This window comes from Cinclus cinclus, chromosome 8, assembly GCF_963662255.1.
Source record: "Cinclus cinclus chromosome 8, bCinCin1.1, whole genome shotgun sequence".
Taxonomy (NCBI): domain Eukaryota; kingdom Metazoa; phylum Chordata; class Aves; order Passeriformes; family Cinclidae; genus Cinclus; species Cinclus cinclus.
This window is the reverse complement of record NC_085053.1, coordinates 26,061,323-26,078,295: the sequence shown is the minus strand read 5'-3', so window position 1 is coordinate 26,078,295 and position 16,973 is coordinate 26,061,323. Positions and strand designations below refer to the sequence as shown.

General features: G+C 44.8%; 2 protein-coding genes across 4 annotated transcripts; one reads left to right on the top strand and one right to left on the bottom strand.

The window, feature by feature from the left end:
• Window positions 1-2,232: 2,232 nt before the first annotated feature.
• TCEANC2 (transcription elongation factor A N-terminal and central domain containing 2) lies at window positions 2,233-7,437 on the bottom strand. 2 transcript variants are annotated; one of them, XM_062497573.1, is made up of 4 exons: window positions 7,331-7,437; window positions 6,188-6,325; window positions 4,826-5,019; window positions 2,233-3,098 (listed from the first exon to the last, which is right to left on the bottom strand). In XM_062497573.1, the coding sequence occupies exons 1-4, from the start codon at window positions 7,434-7,436 to the stop codon at window positions 2,910-2,912; spliced, it is 627 nt and encodes a 208-aa protein (XP_062353557.1). In that variant the 5' UTR covers window position 7,437; the 3' UTR covers window positions 2,233-2,909. The 2 variants fall into 2 exon arrangements, with proteins under 2 accessions (XP_062353557.1, XP_062353558.1); XM_062497574.1 differs by having other exon boundaries at window positions 6,188-6,329; window positions 7,335-7,436.
• Window positions 7,438-7,729: 292 nt separating this feature from the next.
• On the top strand, window positions 7,730-15,570 carry TMEM59 (transmembrane protein 59). Of its 2 annotated transcripts, none has more exons than XM_062497548.1 (8): window positions 7,730-7,933; window positions 10,018-10,123; window positions 12,262-12,356; window positions 12,551-12,703; window positions 12,976-13,060; window positions 13,375-13,456; window positions 14,166-14,274; window positions 14,980-15,570. In XM_062497548.1, the coding sequence occupies exons 1-8, from the start codon at window positions 7,745-7,747 to the stop codon at window positions 15,133-15,135; spliced, it is 975 nt and encodes a 324-aa protein (XP_062353532.1). In that variant the 5' UTR covers window positions 7,730-7,744; the 3' UTR covers window positions 15,136-15,570. The 2 variants fall into 2 exon arrangements, with proteins under 2 accessions (XP_062353532.1, XP_062353531.1); XM_062497547.1 differs by having other exon boundaries at window positions 13,372-13,456.
• The last annotated feature ends 1,403 nt before the right edge of the window (window positions 15,571-16,973 follow it).

Sequence of the window (16,973 nt, the reverse complement as noted above, 5' to 3'; positions counted from 1 at the left end):
GCTGGGGAATTGCCTCAGGTGTTTCCCTCCCTCTACCTTCTCCTTTTCTGCTTCCCTCTGTCCCTCCACTGCTCTAGTCCCCTATTTCTGCTCCATAACATACCCTGGATGTTCCTGGAGTGTCCTTTGGGCTCCAAGGATTTTTTTTGGCTGCTCCTTGCCTTAATGTCTCTTAATCCAGGGCCAGTTTAGCCAACCCTTCATATTACAGGGCTGCCAGGGAAGCAAATGAGATCTAAAAGTTTGGGTTCTTTGTGAAGAAACCTTTGAAGAGCCTCTTGAAAGATGAAAACTGGCGAGCTGCTGAGCTCTCTCTTTTCCAAAGAACAGGGAGGGTCTTGTCTACTCCCATCTTCTTTCACCCAAGTAATTTGCAGCAGGACAAAGCTCTCCTGAGCTGTGCCTGCTGATGGGGAACAGAGCAAGCTGTCACCTACTGCCTTCCCAAAACTGCTCTTCAAAGCCAGGGTCAGAAGTCAGCTGTTGCAGGAGTGAATTCCCTCTTCCATCCCTCCTGGTGCTGCCCTGAGCCCAGGCTGTATTCCCCAAGCATGGGGAGGGGGATGACACCTCCAGAAGGTGCTTCCCTCCTCTCTTTGCGGGGTGTAGCAGGTCTCTAGAGGTCTGCCAGCATTGTGCATGTACTCCTTTGCTGAAAGGAATCTGTGGGATGGGCTTAATCTGGAAGGAAAAAGGGAAAAATAAGTTTTCTCTAGACTGGGTGCCTCCCTCATTTAACATTTCCCGTGTTAAAAGGGAACCAGTGATTTCAGTCTGCATGCCAGAGAAACTGAGCACAAGGGAGCCACTGCTCAGCCCTTCCATCCTCCCTTTTAATCTAGAGGGATTTCCCCAGCATGAAGACTGGGCTGCATCACCCGCGGCAGGGAAGGAAGACCCAAGGAGCAAAAATTGATTCAGCAGGTAACCCAAAGCATAAATAACACAGAGTGCAGGTGAGGCTGCTCCATGGAGGGAATCTGGTTTTTATAGACTAATTAAAAACTTAATTAGTGCCAGGTATCAAGTATCCTGTTGTCACATTCAGCATCACCGTTTGGGAGAACGAAGCCTTTTTTGGCCTATTGCTTTCCCATCTCTGTTTTTGTTTTCTTTCCCCACCTTCCTTTCTGTTTTTGTCCTGAAAACATTCACTGGTTCCCTGAATTCCTCCTGCTGTGGGTCTTGAGTCCAGTTCTCCAGACTCTTTTCCAGTTCCTCCAGTCAGCTTTCTGCAAAGCTGAGTCTGTAAATCCTCAGCCCAAATGCTACTGGCCAGCTTGAAACAAGTTGGTCAAAAACATCAACCATTAAATAGAGGAAATTTATAGGAGTTTTCTGCTCATGTATAGAAGCTCTGCATCCCTGAAGTTACTTTCTAAATGAAAAATATTTGCCACATAATGACTATATCTGACCTGTGTGGGAAACTTATTTAGCCTGGCTTCATTAGACCAGAAGTTCCTCATTTTCAGGAATTCTGCTTGTCACATTACCCAAATAAAAAAACACAGCCTGGCACCAGGAACAGGAAGCTGAAAATAAATACTGCAGGTCTTGGCATTGCAACTCTGAGCTGATTGCTTGTAAGAAATTGAGGGTTTTCCCATTTTTTGCTGTAGCCTGGTCAACAAGTGTTACATCTTACTGAATATTACCCACTGATCTGCCAGTTTCTGCCTCCAACACACCTGAACTTAACTTCTTACAAATGAAACCTGTGTTCAGCTGCTTGAGGATACCTTCAATGTGTACAGGCAAAACTGGTCTTGCATCAGCCTAAGCAAACAAAACAGGGCATAAGATATTCTTAAGAAAACCTGCAATTATCTAATTAAATTTATGGAGTTCAACACCTCAGGTAAGTTTTGGGTGTTTCTGCTAAGGGTCTACAGATGAAAAATGTGTCTAGCAGGTCCAAGTAATGACAGCCACTCATTTTTAGGTGAAGATATCAACACCATGCCTGGAATAGTCTTAGTAATAGCTTATAAAGAACAAGACAACTTGTGGCACAAAAGAAATCAGAGCAAATACAGAGGCAAGAATTCCAACTTTCAATAACTAGAAAGAATTTAAACAGGTTTGTGGCTTAGATTTGTCCACACAATCATTCTGAACCTTGTTCCTTTTAGAGAAAGGAAAAAAAAAAAAACGTTCTAAAAGAGCATTTAGTTTTATTTAGAAAATTCATGATGAGTTTTTTTTTTCACATTACAGTAAAAACAAGCACCATGTTTACATCATGAGTGAGGTTTGGAAGGCTGAGTGAGCTGCTCCTTGAACAGCAGAGGCATTAGACAGCACCTTTACCCTGGGGCTTTAGAAAACGCCCCAAATCACAGGATGACTGAGATTATGGAAGTTACTGAAATCCATTTTGCATCCAGCTCTGGAATGCAGTAAAGGGAAACCATCTATGGCAAAACAGCTCTTGCCACAGGCAGGGTCCAGCTGCAGCAGACTTGGCCGATTTTGGGCTAACTAGAGTTTGCAATTATCCCCCAGGAATCCCCTCCCATGGACCAATTACCCATAATCTCCAGTACTTCCAGGCAGCACAGCACAGAGGCTGCTCCTTTAAAGGCTTATTCTGCTGATCACACCTGAAGATCTACATCAGGGATGGAACAAATGGGCAGAAGAGAGAAACAGATGAGTCAGTTAGGATGGAAAATACACAGAAGAGTAGGATAAACTCCTTGCAACAAGCCCACATGGATTTCTACCAAGTCAGATTTACAGCACCCATTCCATCATTAGTTGTCCCCTCCAGCAGCCCTGTTCATGGAGTGATGCCAGGGAGTCACCCAGACAGCCCTCCTGCACTCCCCTCACCGCAGCAAGGGCTCCCAGTTCCACAGAGATGCAGGCACAGGAAGTTCTCCCCCGGGATCAAGCACACCACCTCACTTTTTATGGCTCTGTACAAAGGCAGGGACAGTGAGTGTGCCATCCTTGACTCCTGCTCGGGTCTCAGGTTTGTGCTTTAATGAGAAGACAAGGGCTCGCACGGCCCTGCGATACGGAGCGCTAATGAGGCGGGAGCAGAGATGAAAAGCTTCGCGCTCAATATTTTCAGCCAGTGGGTGATCAATCTGAAAACAGCAAAGTATAAAATTAGATCTTTACATTTAATAAGGAGGCCAGCTGATTGAAATTGGAGTTTGGTGCCTTTCGGTGTTTCTTCATTAATCAGCTTAGACTCAAAGAAATCTGCTTCCCATCACAAGTGTAACAGGAAGAGCAATTTAATTCCACCCTAGCAATTAAGGGATGAGGCAACGTGGTCAATGGCAGGGAACAGATCCCCACCTCCAGCTGGGTGGCAGTACTTTGCCACCACAACGGGAAACTAATCCGTGACAAGCTTTGGGTATCAAGCTCAACTACAATTATAAGCTATGCTGTAGTGTCTCCATAAAGCTCACTTTTGATCTTGCTGATATAAGGTACCTTGGATACTATTTTAACCTTGATTCCAACAGCAACTCTAAGACATGCCAAACACTTGGCAACTCTCTGCCTGGTGCTATAAAGGGAAATGTGGGCTCTCTGTGTGTAGAAGGAGGTGTAATTAAGAATGCAGAAAGGGATTTGCTAAATGTTAATTATGTAGTTATTGCTTCAACATGTGCCAAAACCTGTAATTCAGCACAGTTTAGGAAAAAATCCCTCACCCTTCAAGAACTGGTTTTAATTTCACTTCTGTCTTTTTTGATGGGGAATCTCCCATGCTTTGCATGCAGGAGATTACAGTGAACTAAATGGTATTCCTCTAAGTGCTTCACCACACAGGTTTTATTACCCATCACTAAAATGCCCCTTGGATCCACTCAATCCCACCTTCCCTTCTCCTTTTTGTCAGCCTCTCAGGTGTCAGTGCAGCAGCTGTGGGCTCCCCTTGCCTTTATAACCAGTTCAGCTGCTGTGATCTCTGCTTGCACATGTGGTGACTGCAGGTGTTTTCAGGTGAGTCCTGTTCAGAAGCAATTCTGCTCGTTTTAAGGTCATACCAGAGTCTTTATGTCACACAGATTTAGACTTTGCTGCCACTGTAATCACCATGCACAACTGTGCTTTCTAAGAATTAAGCTTGACCCACCAAAGGTAAGCTCCCACCTTTCTGAGGCATTCCTACAACAAACCATCCTCCTGTGCTGCCCCAGACTGGAAGCTGGAGAGGTTGTTCTCACAGCTAGCAAACACACAACTTTGCAACTCTTGAATGTTTATCACTTCACTTATCATTTAAAGGATAATTAATTAATAAGTTGAAAATTATAATTATTATGGTATTTCATAGACCAAGCAAACTAGGTCTTACAGCAAAGCCTTGTTCATTTAGTTAAACATACCTGTGGGATCTGGTATTAATCACCACTTTATATACTGTCAACCTTCCTCTCTGTTTTTGCTATAGATTCAAATTTACAAATATTTAACTAGAAAACACCCAGTAAGTTCTACTGTTGCTTTCATAGCTGATTAGTGGGGAAAAACTTAATGTTCTATTAATTCCCTCCTTCTACAGCCCAACTGCAGTGGCCAAAAAAGTAAACAGGTTATGGAAATGACAGCAAATAACACCTCGCTTATAATTAGCAGGTTCACTTGGTTAATGACCAAAAAACATTAGCTACCTTGCAAATGAAGTTACTCATAAATAGGGATGTGCTGGGAATCTCTAAAAATAGGAACAGATCACCTGATCTTGTCCCCATTCTGCAGGCAGGACCAGCTTGGCAGTAGCTCCAGGTGGAAAAGATTTAACTTGCTACTACAAGAATTTTTCGAGCCACAGAAAAGTGGCTGTGAACTGTACCTCTAATTCCAGGGCTTCACAGAGCAGCTTCCGAGCCTTCTTCCTGAAAGCCTCAGTCTTGGGATCACTCCTGACCTCAATGGGGGGCCTGTTGGAGTGCTCCTTGATGAAGGTTTTCCACTCCCTGTAAATGTCCCCAGCGAGGCCGGACACGTCTGGGTCACCGTGTTTGCGCATCGAGTTCACGGTGTGACCTGGAAAACAGACACAGCTCCTTTGGGACTGTTGGAAAAATACAACCTGTCAAATCATATCGGTGCTAAAGCAGCCATACACCTTGCTCTTCAGCAAAACTACCAAGCATAGACACAAACTTAAACAGAAAATGACTAGGATTTAAGCATGGAGCTTGAGAAATTAGCAAGGAATTGTGAAAATCACCTTCCAAGTCACCATGGTGTGGAGCGACACTTATTTAAGACAGGGCTACACTAGTTTTTTACATTGATCCTGGATCTGGTGAAGGCTTTTAAGCTTGGCCTACAAAAAGTGCTGTTTTTTAACTGGGAACCCCTTTAAGGAAGCAGATGTTGCTGGTGCTGGCTGTAACATTTTAGCATGGGAACACCATGGTGACTCCAAGCACAATCCTTGCCACTGAGAGGGCCTGGCAGTGCAGAAGAGGCTTTCCCTGCTAGGAGACAAGAGGGACCTTCCTGCTTCCAGAGGGGTGTTTTTCCCTGGCCAGGAGCTCCGTCGGCCAGGAGATGTCACTGTTAGGCTTCAGTGGCTCTCCCAGGCAGGCAGAGCGAAAAATCCCGGGAAAAGCCTGAATAAGCTGAAAATGGCAAATGACAGGGGAAAGGGGCGGATCGCAGCTCCTTTTCCAGAGCTCTGTCAACACAGATCCGGCTGCTCTGATGGCAAACAAAGGCCAGGATGCTCTCCCTGTTCAGGAAAGCCAGGGACCGTGTCATCACACGTTATCCCTCCCCCAAGTCCTGTGGAGAAGAGGCAGGCTGTGCCATTTGCTCGGAGCTGCCAAGCTGCTGGGGATTCCTCAGTGGGAGGATGCAGGAAGCAGTTCTGGGCCAGTCTGAAAGGAGATTTTTCTTACACCTTCAGAGGATTCAGCCAAATGAGCACTGATGGACAGCAGAAGGAATAAAACACAGTTACCAAGGAGAGCTCTTCAAAACTCTGACCACAAAAGGGGTGATGCAGTATTTCCTGGGAGGAAAATCAGAGGACAGCTGACTTTTTCAGTACAAGCTGTGAAAACTGCAAGCTTGATATCAACAATATTCCGTTGGCAGCAATTTCCTCTTTTCCTAAAAAGCTTCCAGACTAATCTCTAGTGTACTGACAAGCCAAGCAGACACAAGACAGCTAATATTCACAGTTTAGATAGACCAGATGTACCTATTTTAGTGGAAAGTAACACTTCCTTGGAAGGTATCTTCTTCTTCAGTTCCTGTAAAGCTTCCATCAGGTTCTCCTTTGGTTGCCCAGGAAGCTCAAGAATAGACTTCCATCGTTTTATGTCTTCCACAACCACAACTCTCTGGGAAAGAGAAAAGCCATTAGGAAAGTGGAATATTATTACAATAAATAAGGACACCGCCTTCATCTCAGCTAATGCGGCTGTTATCAATGCATGAATTATTGATCATGACACAGAATACATGATGGGTACTTGCTTGGAATTAGAAAGCTGCAAATCAAGACTGAAGTAACCAGTAAACAAAGTGAGAGGCTTCACCCTAGTCTGCCAAAGTCTGGGGATGTAGCAAACATCTCCTAGAAATGTTCTGGATTTAAGGAATCCATTGTATAAATGTCTCTAAATAGGAAAAGGGATTAAGAGGGAGATGGCTGATTATCCTTAGAATCCAGCTCAGAGTGACTTCAGAAGTAAAACAATGCCAGCAAGGTGAGGAAAACAAAGCATTAGGGAACATGAATGGAGTTGCACAGTTGCAGTGTTTTTCACTGGTTTTGCCACAGACCTCGACAGAACAGACTGCAAACAGTGTAAGTCCCGCGTTTTGGATGTGAGACATCTTACCCAGCAGTGGTCAGACAACTGCAGTGCTTTTATGCACCATTCTTTTTATTTTTTCACACTCGGTGAACTTTTTGGTGCAGCAAATGTTTTGTTGCCGTGTTTCTAAAGCACGTGACCAAGAGGGGTTCAGCTCTTGTGCAGGTGTCACGCAGGACATCCATGCAATGAACTGAAGGGTTTTCCTTTCCTTGCTGGAGAGGGATGAGAGCCAGCTGGAAATAGTGAGGCTGGCGGTGTCACCGGGCCGTCCCCGAATCGTGTGCCCAGCCTGACGCCGCACCACGCGGAGTTATAACCCATGGAACCCCCTCCAAGGCAGCAGAGCCCTCTACACCTGTACAATCACGACCCTGTTCGGATCCCACCTAAACGCTGCAAAGATTTCGGTGCAGAACCGGTGTTCACACACCGCTGCTCCCGCGCTGCCCCGCCCGTGCCACAGCCGGTGCCGCGGCGGGCCGGGCCGTGCCGTGCCCCTGCTCCCTCCCGCCGGTGACCTGCCTTGAGGGACTCGAGGGTGACCTGCCGGCAGACGCGGGGTCCGGGCGCGGCCCGGCGGGGGCTCTCCGGGCCGCGGGCGCGGCGCACCACGAACCGATCCATGTTCGACCCGCCGCCCTCCCTCGCGGAAGCCTCCACTGCGTCCCCGCCATTTCCGCCCGGTAGTTCCCACCAGGGGCGAGGCCCTATGGGACGGCCGGGGATACCCCGCGGTGCGGACTACATTTCCCAGCAGGCCTCGTGAGGGAGACGGTGCCGCTGCCTCGCCCTTTCCGCAGGGTAGTTCCTGCCGGGGGCGAGGCTCTACGGAATGGGCGGGGATGCCTCGCGGCGCGGACTACATCTCCCAGCAGGCTCCGTGAGAGGCACATCTCGCGAGAGGCTGCCGGTGCCGGTGCCGAGGAACGAAGATGGCGGTGAGGCGGGGAGGCCTCGGCGTCCTCCTCTTGCTCCTACCGTTGTTCCTGGTGATCCAGGCAGGAACCGCCTCGGGGCCGCTCCCCGCCGCCTCCTCCGAGGCCTTCGACTCTGTGCTGGGCAACACGGCATCGTGTCACCGCGCCTGCCAGCTGACCTACCCCCTGCACACCTACCCCAAGGTACGGGCGGGCCCTTCCCGGCACCTGCGCCGCTTCCCTCCGCCTCCCCCGGGGCTGGCAGGGCCCTTCCTTTGCCCCTCTCCCCCTGCAGCTCCGTCTCTTCTCTGAAGACGGATACTTCGTTATGTAAATAGATGGGTAGGCTGCCGCTTGCCAGTGAAGCGCTGTTGGCAAACTACAGCTTTGTCGGTGCTGGGGCTTTTGTGGGTTTAGGGCGTTTGGCTGCTCTTTTTTTCCCTTTCCGTTCCTAAAAAAGCAGCTGTAATTTGGCTTGGGCTGCTCCACGTTTTGGGCACTGAAACAGTGCCGTGTTAGTGGCAGGGCAGAGATCCTGAGTCAGGGCGCCAGTGTGGCACTTGGATATTGAAGTATGAAGCATAAAATGATGACAAACAAGTAGCTCGTCAGAGCCTTCATGGGCATTTTTTATGTCATTATAAAATACTGAAATTGTGTCTGACAGGAATTTGATTTCATCCCCCAGAGTTTGCTGTTCATGCTTGCATGCCTTTGAACTACAGGCTTAAATTTGGAAAATCCGAGATCAAAAATGTCATGTTTCCTTGTTCTTTGCTGGCAATGAACTTTGTTATCAGCTGCGGCTGTGTAGCAGGTGGAACTCTTACCCCATATTTGGGATTTCACAGGAAGGCAGCAGGCAAATGGAGCAGTGCCAGGATCAGGTAACAGGGCTATATCTGCTTCCCCATGGAATTTAGTTAGGTTTTCTTAGCTAGAAAGAAGTAACAGGGAATTGTGTGAAATATGAGTAAATTTACATGAGTATGTAAACGTATGCTTGTTTTTGCTTGTATTGCTCTTGTTTATCTTGCAAGACCTTTGAGGTTCAAGGAGGATTGATGCTTCTGGATTTTTACTGCACTTTTGAATTTTGTCACTTTACTTTTTGGATAAGAGTTTTGTCATGTGTTGTTGGAGCTGTTCACTAATACAGTCACATCTTTTACATGTAGTGCTTGTTCTGTGTGTCACAAAACTGCTGGTGAAATTGAAAGAAACTTGTTTTAGCTGTGAGTGGAAAATAAGACAAACTTAATTGAGACTACGGTGGAAATACATCTGTACAGCTTATTTATCTGGGTACCAAATTACAAAACATTTTCTGCTACAGCACCACCCACCTTGTCAATGTTAGATTTTAGTTTATAATTTCCTTCTCTTGTGCCTTTAAAGCTCGTGGTCTCTGTTACAATAGCCAGGTCATTTTACAACAGGTTGTACAAGAGGTGTGGTGTGTTTGGTTGTTGTTAAATTAATTCAGAGCCTGTTTTGCACCTGTGCAGTTTGAGTTGCTGCTGGCTTTGAAGTTCTGATTCATGGGTCAGTGGCAGGGTGTGGTCAGTGAGACACTCCTGTGACAGAGGCTTTAGTTCAAATCCATCCCCATGGGGCTGTGGACAGAATACTACGTGTAGGATTTCTATATTTGCCTAATTTTAATAGTTGGCAGTGGGGAAGCACTTTTTCCCTTCTGTTCAGTATAATAAATAAACGTTTGTGTTTGTGGAGCAGGCAGATAACCAGGATGTTGTGTAGGTCATCAGAAAATAATCTCTTTTTCTGATAGTTCTGTTGTAGCTCTGATTAGAGCCATTAATCTGTTTAGATACATTGTATTCCACTGTCAAAATTAGAGGATTTCTGTCCTTTCCTGCTGAGTTATACCATTTAAGTTTTGAGAATGGAGATTTTCTACTCTTTGTAGAGTTAAGCATCAATAAATGCTTTACAGCACAGTCTCTTTATCTTATACACAACACTTTCTAAAACATTCATTTTGCTTGTGAGTTGTGGAATTACAAAATACCTTTTGCTGTTCCAGGTTTGCCCAGTGCAGAAGGAAAAGCTCTGTTTGAAATAAATCCATAGGTTGTTAGTGCTGCTTGGTGTGGGTTTATTCCAGTTCATCCCCTTTCACTTTGAGCTGGCTTGCGCGTCTGGTGGAGGGAAGGAGGACCAAAACACCCAACCAAACAAAAAAAAAAAAAAAAAAAAAAAAAGCTTGTTTTCTGACAATTTGTTGTGGACTGGAGGGATGCAAGCCTTTCCTTGTGCCTCCCCAGGAAGAGGAGCTGTTTGCCTGCCAGCGTGGCTGCCGACTCTTCTCCATCTGTCAGTTCGTGGACGATGGCGCCGATTTGAATCGGACCAAACAGGAATGTGACTCTGGTGAGCCCTCAGAGCCCCCTCAGCATCCCATCAGCTGAAGGCATAGTGGAGGGGAGAGCTGCAATGCCTGAAAGGCTGGTGTTGAATTGGTGGCATTCTTTCAGTTGCTTTGAGTTTAACAGCTTCTTAAAATCTATGTACAGGAGATATATAAAAAGAAAAAATCTGAAGGGAGAGTTGTTCTCTGAGTTTCTCCTCAGTGTTGTTGTTTTCCTGGATTTCTCAAGTATCATCAGTCTCTGTGAATAAATTAGAAATACTGCATTTTGCTATAAACAGTTTGTCATAGAAAACACAAAATGCCTGGGGGGAAATCCAGGCAAAAGAACACTTGTCTTTTAATAATTCCCTGTGACAATCGGTCCCATTTGCCATTCCTGACAAATCTGTATATGGAAGTGATTGTCCAGTGGAGCAAGAGCACAGATCTTAATGTGCCTTGTAACTTGTAGTCTAGCCTACATCCTAAGCTTTCCCTGCAGCTAAACCCTTGGGAGTGAGGTACGTGTTTTGTTTGGAATAGGCCTTTAAGTACTGGTTACTAATCCTCTCAAGCTGTCTGTGTTAGAACAAAGATTTAACAGTGGAGATGAAATACAGAATCATTTAAGTTGGAGGAGACCTTTAAGATCATTAAGTCCAACCATTCCCCCAGCACTGCCAAGCCTACCACTGAACCATGTCCCTAAGTGCCACACCTTTATGTCCCTCCAGAAATGGTGTGTGATACAGGCCAGTAGTGGCTTTGCATTGTATTGAACTTTCTTCCAGTAATATTGAGGAAGCTGATTGACAGTTTTATTCAGAAAGGAAAGGTAGGAACTCTCCACCTTTACTACCCATAAAATTAAGCACCAGGCCAGCACTCGTGCAAGGCTTTTGTTCTCTCAGTAGCTCCTGAAAGCAAGAGAGCTTGTGGCCAGCTCAGGTAGGGAAGCAGAAAGCCTGGCATGCAAAGATGCTAATGCTACAAAAGTGCAGTAAATACTCCAGAAATGGGCTAATGCTGCAGTCTGTCACACTGTAAGTAGCTGTGATACAGCCTGTCAGTATAGTTGTCAAACCACACACGGGAGAGTGCCATAAAGCAGGGTAATGTAGCAATAGAGCACATGTAGAGTAATGGAACAGTTGCTTCTTTCTGGTTTAACTCTCCTTTCTGGGGCTGTTGTCTTTGCTGGCTTTCATTCTGTAATCTGCTGGTGGGTGCCCTGAGTGAGTGTTCTGTGCTTGGCAGATCCATCTTGGCTGCTCTGCTCAGTTCTGTTTCTGGTGCTTCCTGCAAACACTGACTTGGTGGCAGTTGTAGCATGGAATGGCTGCTCAGGTGCCATGAGCTGAACATTCAAATGTTTAGCTACTGCTGCCACGCTTCCTGCCAGCTTCTTAATCCTTGTGATGGTCCATTTTGTTCCTCTGGAAAACTGGGGGAGTTGCTGTCCTCTGTATTGCTTTTTGGTTTGATTCTTTAGATCAGGTACTACTGCAACACTGTCCACCTGAGCTTTAGAATTGTGCAGGAAAGCTGTGCCTATGTATCATCTGCCTGATTTGTCCATGAGCAGAATAAACTAAATTATTCTCTCCAAATAATTTTGATTTCTTGGTCTTTATGATCTCTAGTGAGCAATTAATAGAAGCTCTCTCTAAAACAAAGAGTTAGCTTCATTTTTCATCAGAAATTCTTCCATAATACTTTCAGTACAGTTTCTGTATTAGCAGGAAATGCTCCTTTGATTTTCCTGTGATGCCATGGATTCTGCTGTTACCTCAAAGGGATTTAATGGCCTCTGTTCTCTTTGGGGTTCCATCTCTGTTCTCTGATGTTTTATGTGATATGTAGAGGAAAGCTATATTGCTGGTGGGAGGATCAATGAGAACTTGCATCCCTGAGCTCAGCCAGGGTAACACTGGTGATCATTTGCTCTGCTTGCAGCCAGATTTCAACTCCCTGCTCTGTTGAAGCTCTGATTCTGTCATTAAACCTCAGAGCAAATGCTACCTTGGGATTACCATAGCTTCCCCTGCAAATGGGATTGTCAACTGCTGCTTTGTTTCTGATCCAACTTATACTGAGAATGTTTTCTTAACTAAAATGCAGAATTTATCATCTCATTTGGGGAACTTCTCCCTTGCAGCCTGTACTGAAGCATACTCCCAATCTGATGAACAATATGCTTGCCATCTTGGATGCCAGAACCAGTTGCCATTTGCTGAGTTAAGGCAAGAGCAAGTAAGTAGGTGACATGTTTTTCAAATACCACCTACTTGTTTCTGTTCAGTCTGTCTTTTTAAAATTTCTTCAAATGGAAAATAAGTCCTCCTAAGGACTGAAATCTAGACATGAGGTGAGAGGTGAGCAAGAGCATAATTTCTGTCCTTTTCATATGAAAACAAATGAAAAAAATGTTAATGTTGTTCTTGCAGTTAATGTCCCTGATGCCAAGAATTCATCTCCTCTTTCCTCTGACACTGGTGAGATCATTCTGGAGTGACATGATGGACTCAGCTCAGAGCTTCATAACATCCTCATGGACTTTCTACCTTCAAGCAGATGATGGCAAAATTGTCATATTCCAGGTGCTTCCTTTTTCCTTTGAGGTTAAGGTGTCCTGGCTGCTGATTTCAACTGTGCTCCTTCCAGACAGAGAGATGACTGTAGAGCACAGTAAAAAGTGTTTAGCTTTTCCTAGTATTTCACTGCCTTTAGGGCCATTTTAAAATTCAAACTTGAAAGAATGGAACATGTCTTAAGAGCATGTCTTAATTTCTGTATTAGTTCTGAAAATGTAAATTATCAAAATCAGTGAAAGCTTTCTAGCAGGATCTCCTAACTCCTTATTTTGTTTCAGTCAAAGCCAGAAGTGCAGTATGTTCCACAGCTTGATCAGGAAACTGGAGATACAAAAGGATCCTTGTCACTGAGTAAAACATCCTGTAAGTTGTTCTTTGTGCTTTGGAAGAGTAAATGCAAATATTCCCCGTCATGCAAGTTTTAAAAATGACATTACAGGTGGCATATGAAAGCAAATTTTTAGAAAGCTTCAATATAATTATTTACTGTGCAGAGTGCACTGCACACACTTGGCAAAGTGTGGTAGAAACCAAGCTCTGCTGGAAATGGAAGCCTGCAAGCTGGGGCTGTTTTGAAAGCTTCCTTTTATGCTATGTGTACAGACAAAGTGTGTGGGGTTTGGATTTTCCCTTGGCTTGCTCTCCTGACCTCTGTCTGTGCTGCTGTGCCTCAGCAGATGGACGTCCAGGGAGCTCGCAGCCATTCCGAGGACTCTTTGAGGAGCGAGCCAATGACAGCTTCTTCAAGTGTCTGTCCATGTACGTATGTCCTGGGGTGTCTGTGCCCACTGAGGAGGGCAAAGGCCTTTCCTCTGTGTGTGCAGCACTGTTGGGAGGTCTCAAGGTCTCCAGGTCTCTAGGCTCAGGATGCACAGCATCACAGTTCTGCATCTGGCCATTAGGGTTGCTTGCTGTGCTGGCCCTGTATCTTCTGCAGGCTGTCCTCCTAAATTTGATTTTTCCTTTCCATTTCGAGTGAACAACATATTGATAATTTCCTGCTCTGTTTTTAGAGTGTGTTCTGGGAACTGTTTAATCAATACTGTGTTTTGCCTGTTCATTAGCTCTGGATGTGTTTTAGGGCAAAGCACTTTGTTTTGGGATTGTGTTGTGTAGCACACTGGTGTGTCTTGTTTACAGGCTGAAAATACTCAGTATGTATTAGTTAAAGCTTTTTTACATTCTCTTCAAAAGTTCACACATGAAGGATCAGTGAGTTGCCCTGCAGATGCATAACAGAAAAATCTGGTTTGAAATCTGTAAACAGGAGGATTCTTAGGGCACCATAACAGAATCCAGCAAGTCTTTTGTGGTATCAGTACCCAGGAGTCTGCAGTGGGCTGTGTAGGTGGAGGAGCCAGAGACTAATGAATTGGCAGGAAAGCCAGTCAGAAATGAGCCAAACTTTTCAGAGGTCCATTGTCTTGTATTCAGTCTATGAAATCTACCAACATTGCTCTCATTTCAGAAATTCCAGTTGGATTTTAACCACTACGCTCGTCCTGTCAGTGCTGGTGCTGCTCTGGATTTGTTGTGCCACTGTAGCTACAGCTGTAGAGCAGTATGTTCCATCTGAGGTACTGCATTTCAGAACTATAGTATTTGGAATTTATTCATTATATTGCTTTTATGTTACAGCTCTCTAGAGACCAAGAAATATTTGGGGGAGGTTCAGTCAAGGAGGGCTTTTTATATTGCAGCTGTGGATGGCAAACCAATTTTGTTTATTTAAATGATGGTTTTATAGCTGAGCATTCTTGCTCATTCCTGTGGCTCACAGGAGCTCTGAGCCTTATTCAGACATGCCTTTCGGTTTGTGGTGCTATACTCTCAACAACCTTCAGATTGTTCAGAACAAATGGAGGCTGATTCTCATTTCTCTGGGAATGAAGCTGTTCTGAGGATTGGGTGGGGTGGGGGGGACCCAGTATGGGTTTAATGCAGGAGGATCAGTAGTGAGAACAGGGAGACAGCACAGTTACTGGTGAGTGCAAGCTTCATCGAGGGGAGCAGGCACTTCCCAGTGCCCAGAGAGTCCTGACTTGGTGTTTGCACACCAAAGTTGCTGTTACACAAACATTGCGTCCACCCTTGTTCTGGCAGATTTCATACATTTCTTCTGCATACAAGTCTAGTTCTAGCTGTGAATTTCAGATGTTACAGAAAGCCTTGTGTTGCAGGGCTGCAGCCATCAGAACCTGGAATGCAGCTGCATAATGAAATTAATTTTATTCACAGTATGGAGAGTCTTTGTCTTAAAGTACCATGTTTAAATGTTTCAGAAGCTGAGCATCTATGGAGATTTGGAATACATGAATGAGCATAAACTCAACAGATACCCACCCTCTGCACTTGTTGTGGTTAGATGCAAGACTGAGGAACATGAAGAAGCAGGACCTCTTCCTACAAAAGTCAATCTGGATCAATCTGCAATTTAAGTCCGTTGGATCCAATAGACTTAATTCTATCAGAGCTAGAAACTCCTGATTGATTGTGGTGGTTCTTCAGATGAGAAGTTTAGCAGCCAGTCTTTAAATGCAAATAAAGTTGCAGAATCAACAGATGTCATGGGATTTTGTTTTCAGCTAGTAGAGAAGATTCAGACATTCAGACATGAATTTGTTTGTTTTCAGGCATAATCACTTTTCACTGGTGTTTGCTATTGTGTCTTTTTGCTTACAAAAGTTGTAAGCATGCTTTCCATACTTCGGCCAGGACACTTTCAAACTTACTTGTATGTTCTAGGATGTAATGTGTACAGTCAGAGTTAGCTTTGTAAAGGTATACGACATTTTAAGTAGGCAGGAGATGCCTTTCTAGTGTTGCACTTTCTGTTGTAGTTAAGAGAAAATATTATAAAATTATCTGCTGAATTTTTTTTGTACTTGGTAATGTCCATGCACAAACAACCCTGTCTTCAAAAATAGGAATCTATTTTTTCTACAGTGTGGCAATATTCAAGGTGGAAAGCATTTGTGAGGTACTGTAAGCTAAAACTCAGCTTGTGAAAGATGGGAAACTTTGTTTAAATTTAGAATATTATCTACTTAAATGTGGAATATTACATGGTCAATTATTTTGTCAAACTTTAGCCTTTAAGTCTTAAGTTGCTTGTAAAGTTAGCACCTGTGTTTTCTGAAAACTTCTTTCTGTTCTTGATTAACTATTCTGGTCTTGTAATTTCATTTACAGAAAAAAGTTGATTCCTGAGAAATGAGAGCAGACAAATAAAATTGACTGTATAGAAAATGTTGACTGTATAGCTTTTTTCTATGGTTAATTATTGAGCCACAACAGGCTCAGTGTGAAAGCCTGTCTGTAACCTTCCTCTCATGGGCAACATTGACAGCAACAACAACTAACAATGTCCCTCATGTCTAACCTATTTTTTGGGGATTTATTATATGCTGGTTCCCCCAGTGTGGGCAAGTTGGGGGTCTTGGTGGTTTATTTTAAGGTGTCTAAGTGAATGCTGGCTAGAATGCAGAGTCTTCAATTCACTGACATTTCTTTGTTGATTAGACAGAATTCCCTCAAAGGTTTTAAAAAATGTAATGAAGAACTGTGGAGATTCTGGGGGATCCAGTGATGTATTCCCTTACTTAAACCTGGCTCTGTAGTAGTTCCCAACTTGTCTGTGAGCAGGTGTGACTGCAGCTGATGGAGCCTTGCAGGGGCCATCAGGCAGGAAGGTGCGGGCACCAGCAGTGTGTGGCTGTCACAAGCTTTCAGATCATTGAGGGTGTTTGTTCTAAGCAGGTTTCTGTCAGCCTGCAGGAGCTGCAAGCTGAAGTCTTTCATTGTCTGTACCTCTTCATGCTGAACTCTTTGATGGGACAGCCCAGAAATTTGGGTGCCAGCAGCTGTTACCCTCTGTGTAGGTGTCATTGCAGAGGCCTGCTGTGAGAAGGGACAGGGTAATGTTTGGGGACACTGCTCACTTGGCAGGGACAGGAGCTGCCTCTGTCAGAGATGCTGCAGCAGCACAAAGCCCAGCACTGCCCTGCTCTGCTGGGGATGCCAGAGCTCGGATGTGACGTGTACAGCTCTGCTCAGCAATTACTCTGCCAGTGCTGGCTTTACTTCAGGGATTAGTGCCCATCTTCTTAGCACTGTGGTGGTTGGGATTTCCAGAAGAGACTTCAGCAGTCCTCATTTTTCTAACTGAATAGCTTATGGAAATGTTTACAGGGCTGTTAAAATGTTTTCCTGTACCATTACACGTGGTTGCAGAGGGAGCAGCTCAGTGCATACGTGGCTCTTTGCCTGTTCCAGC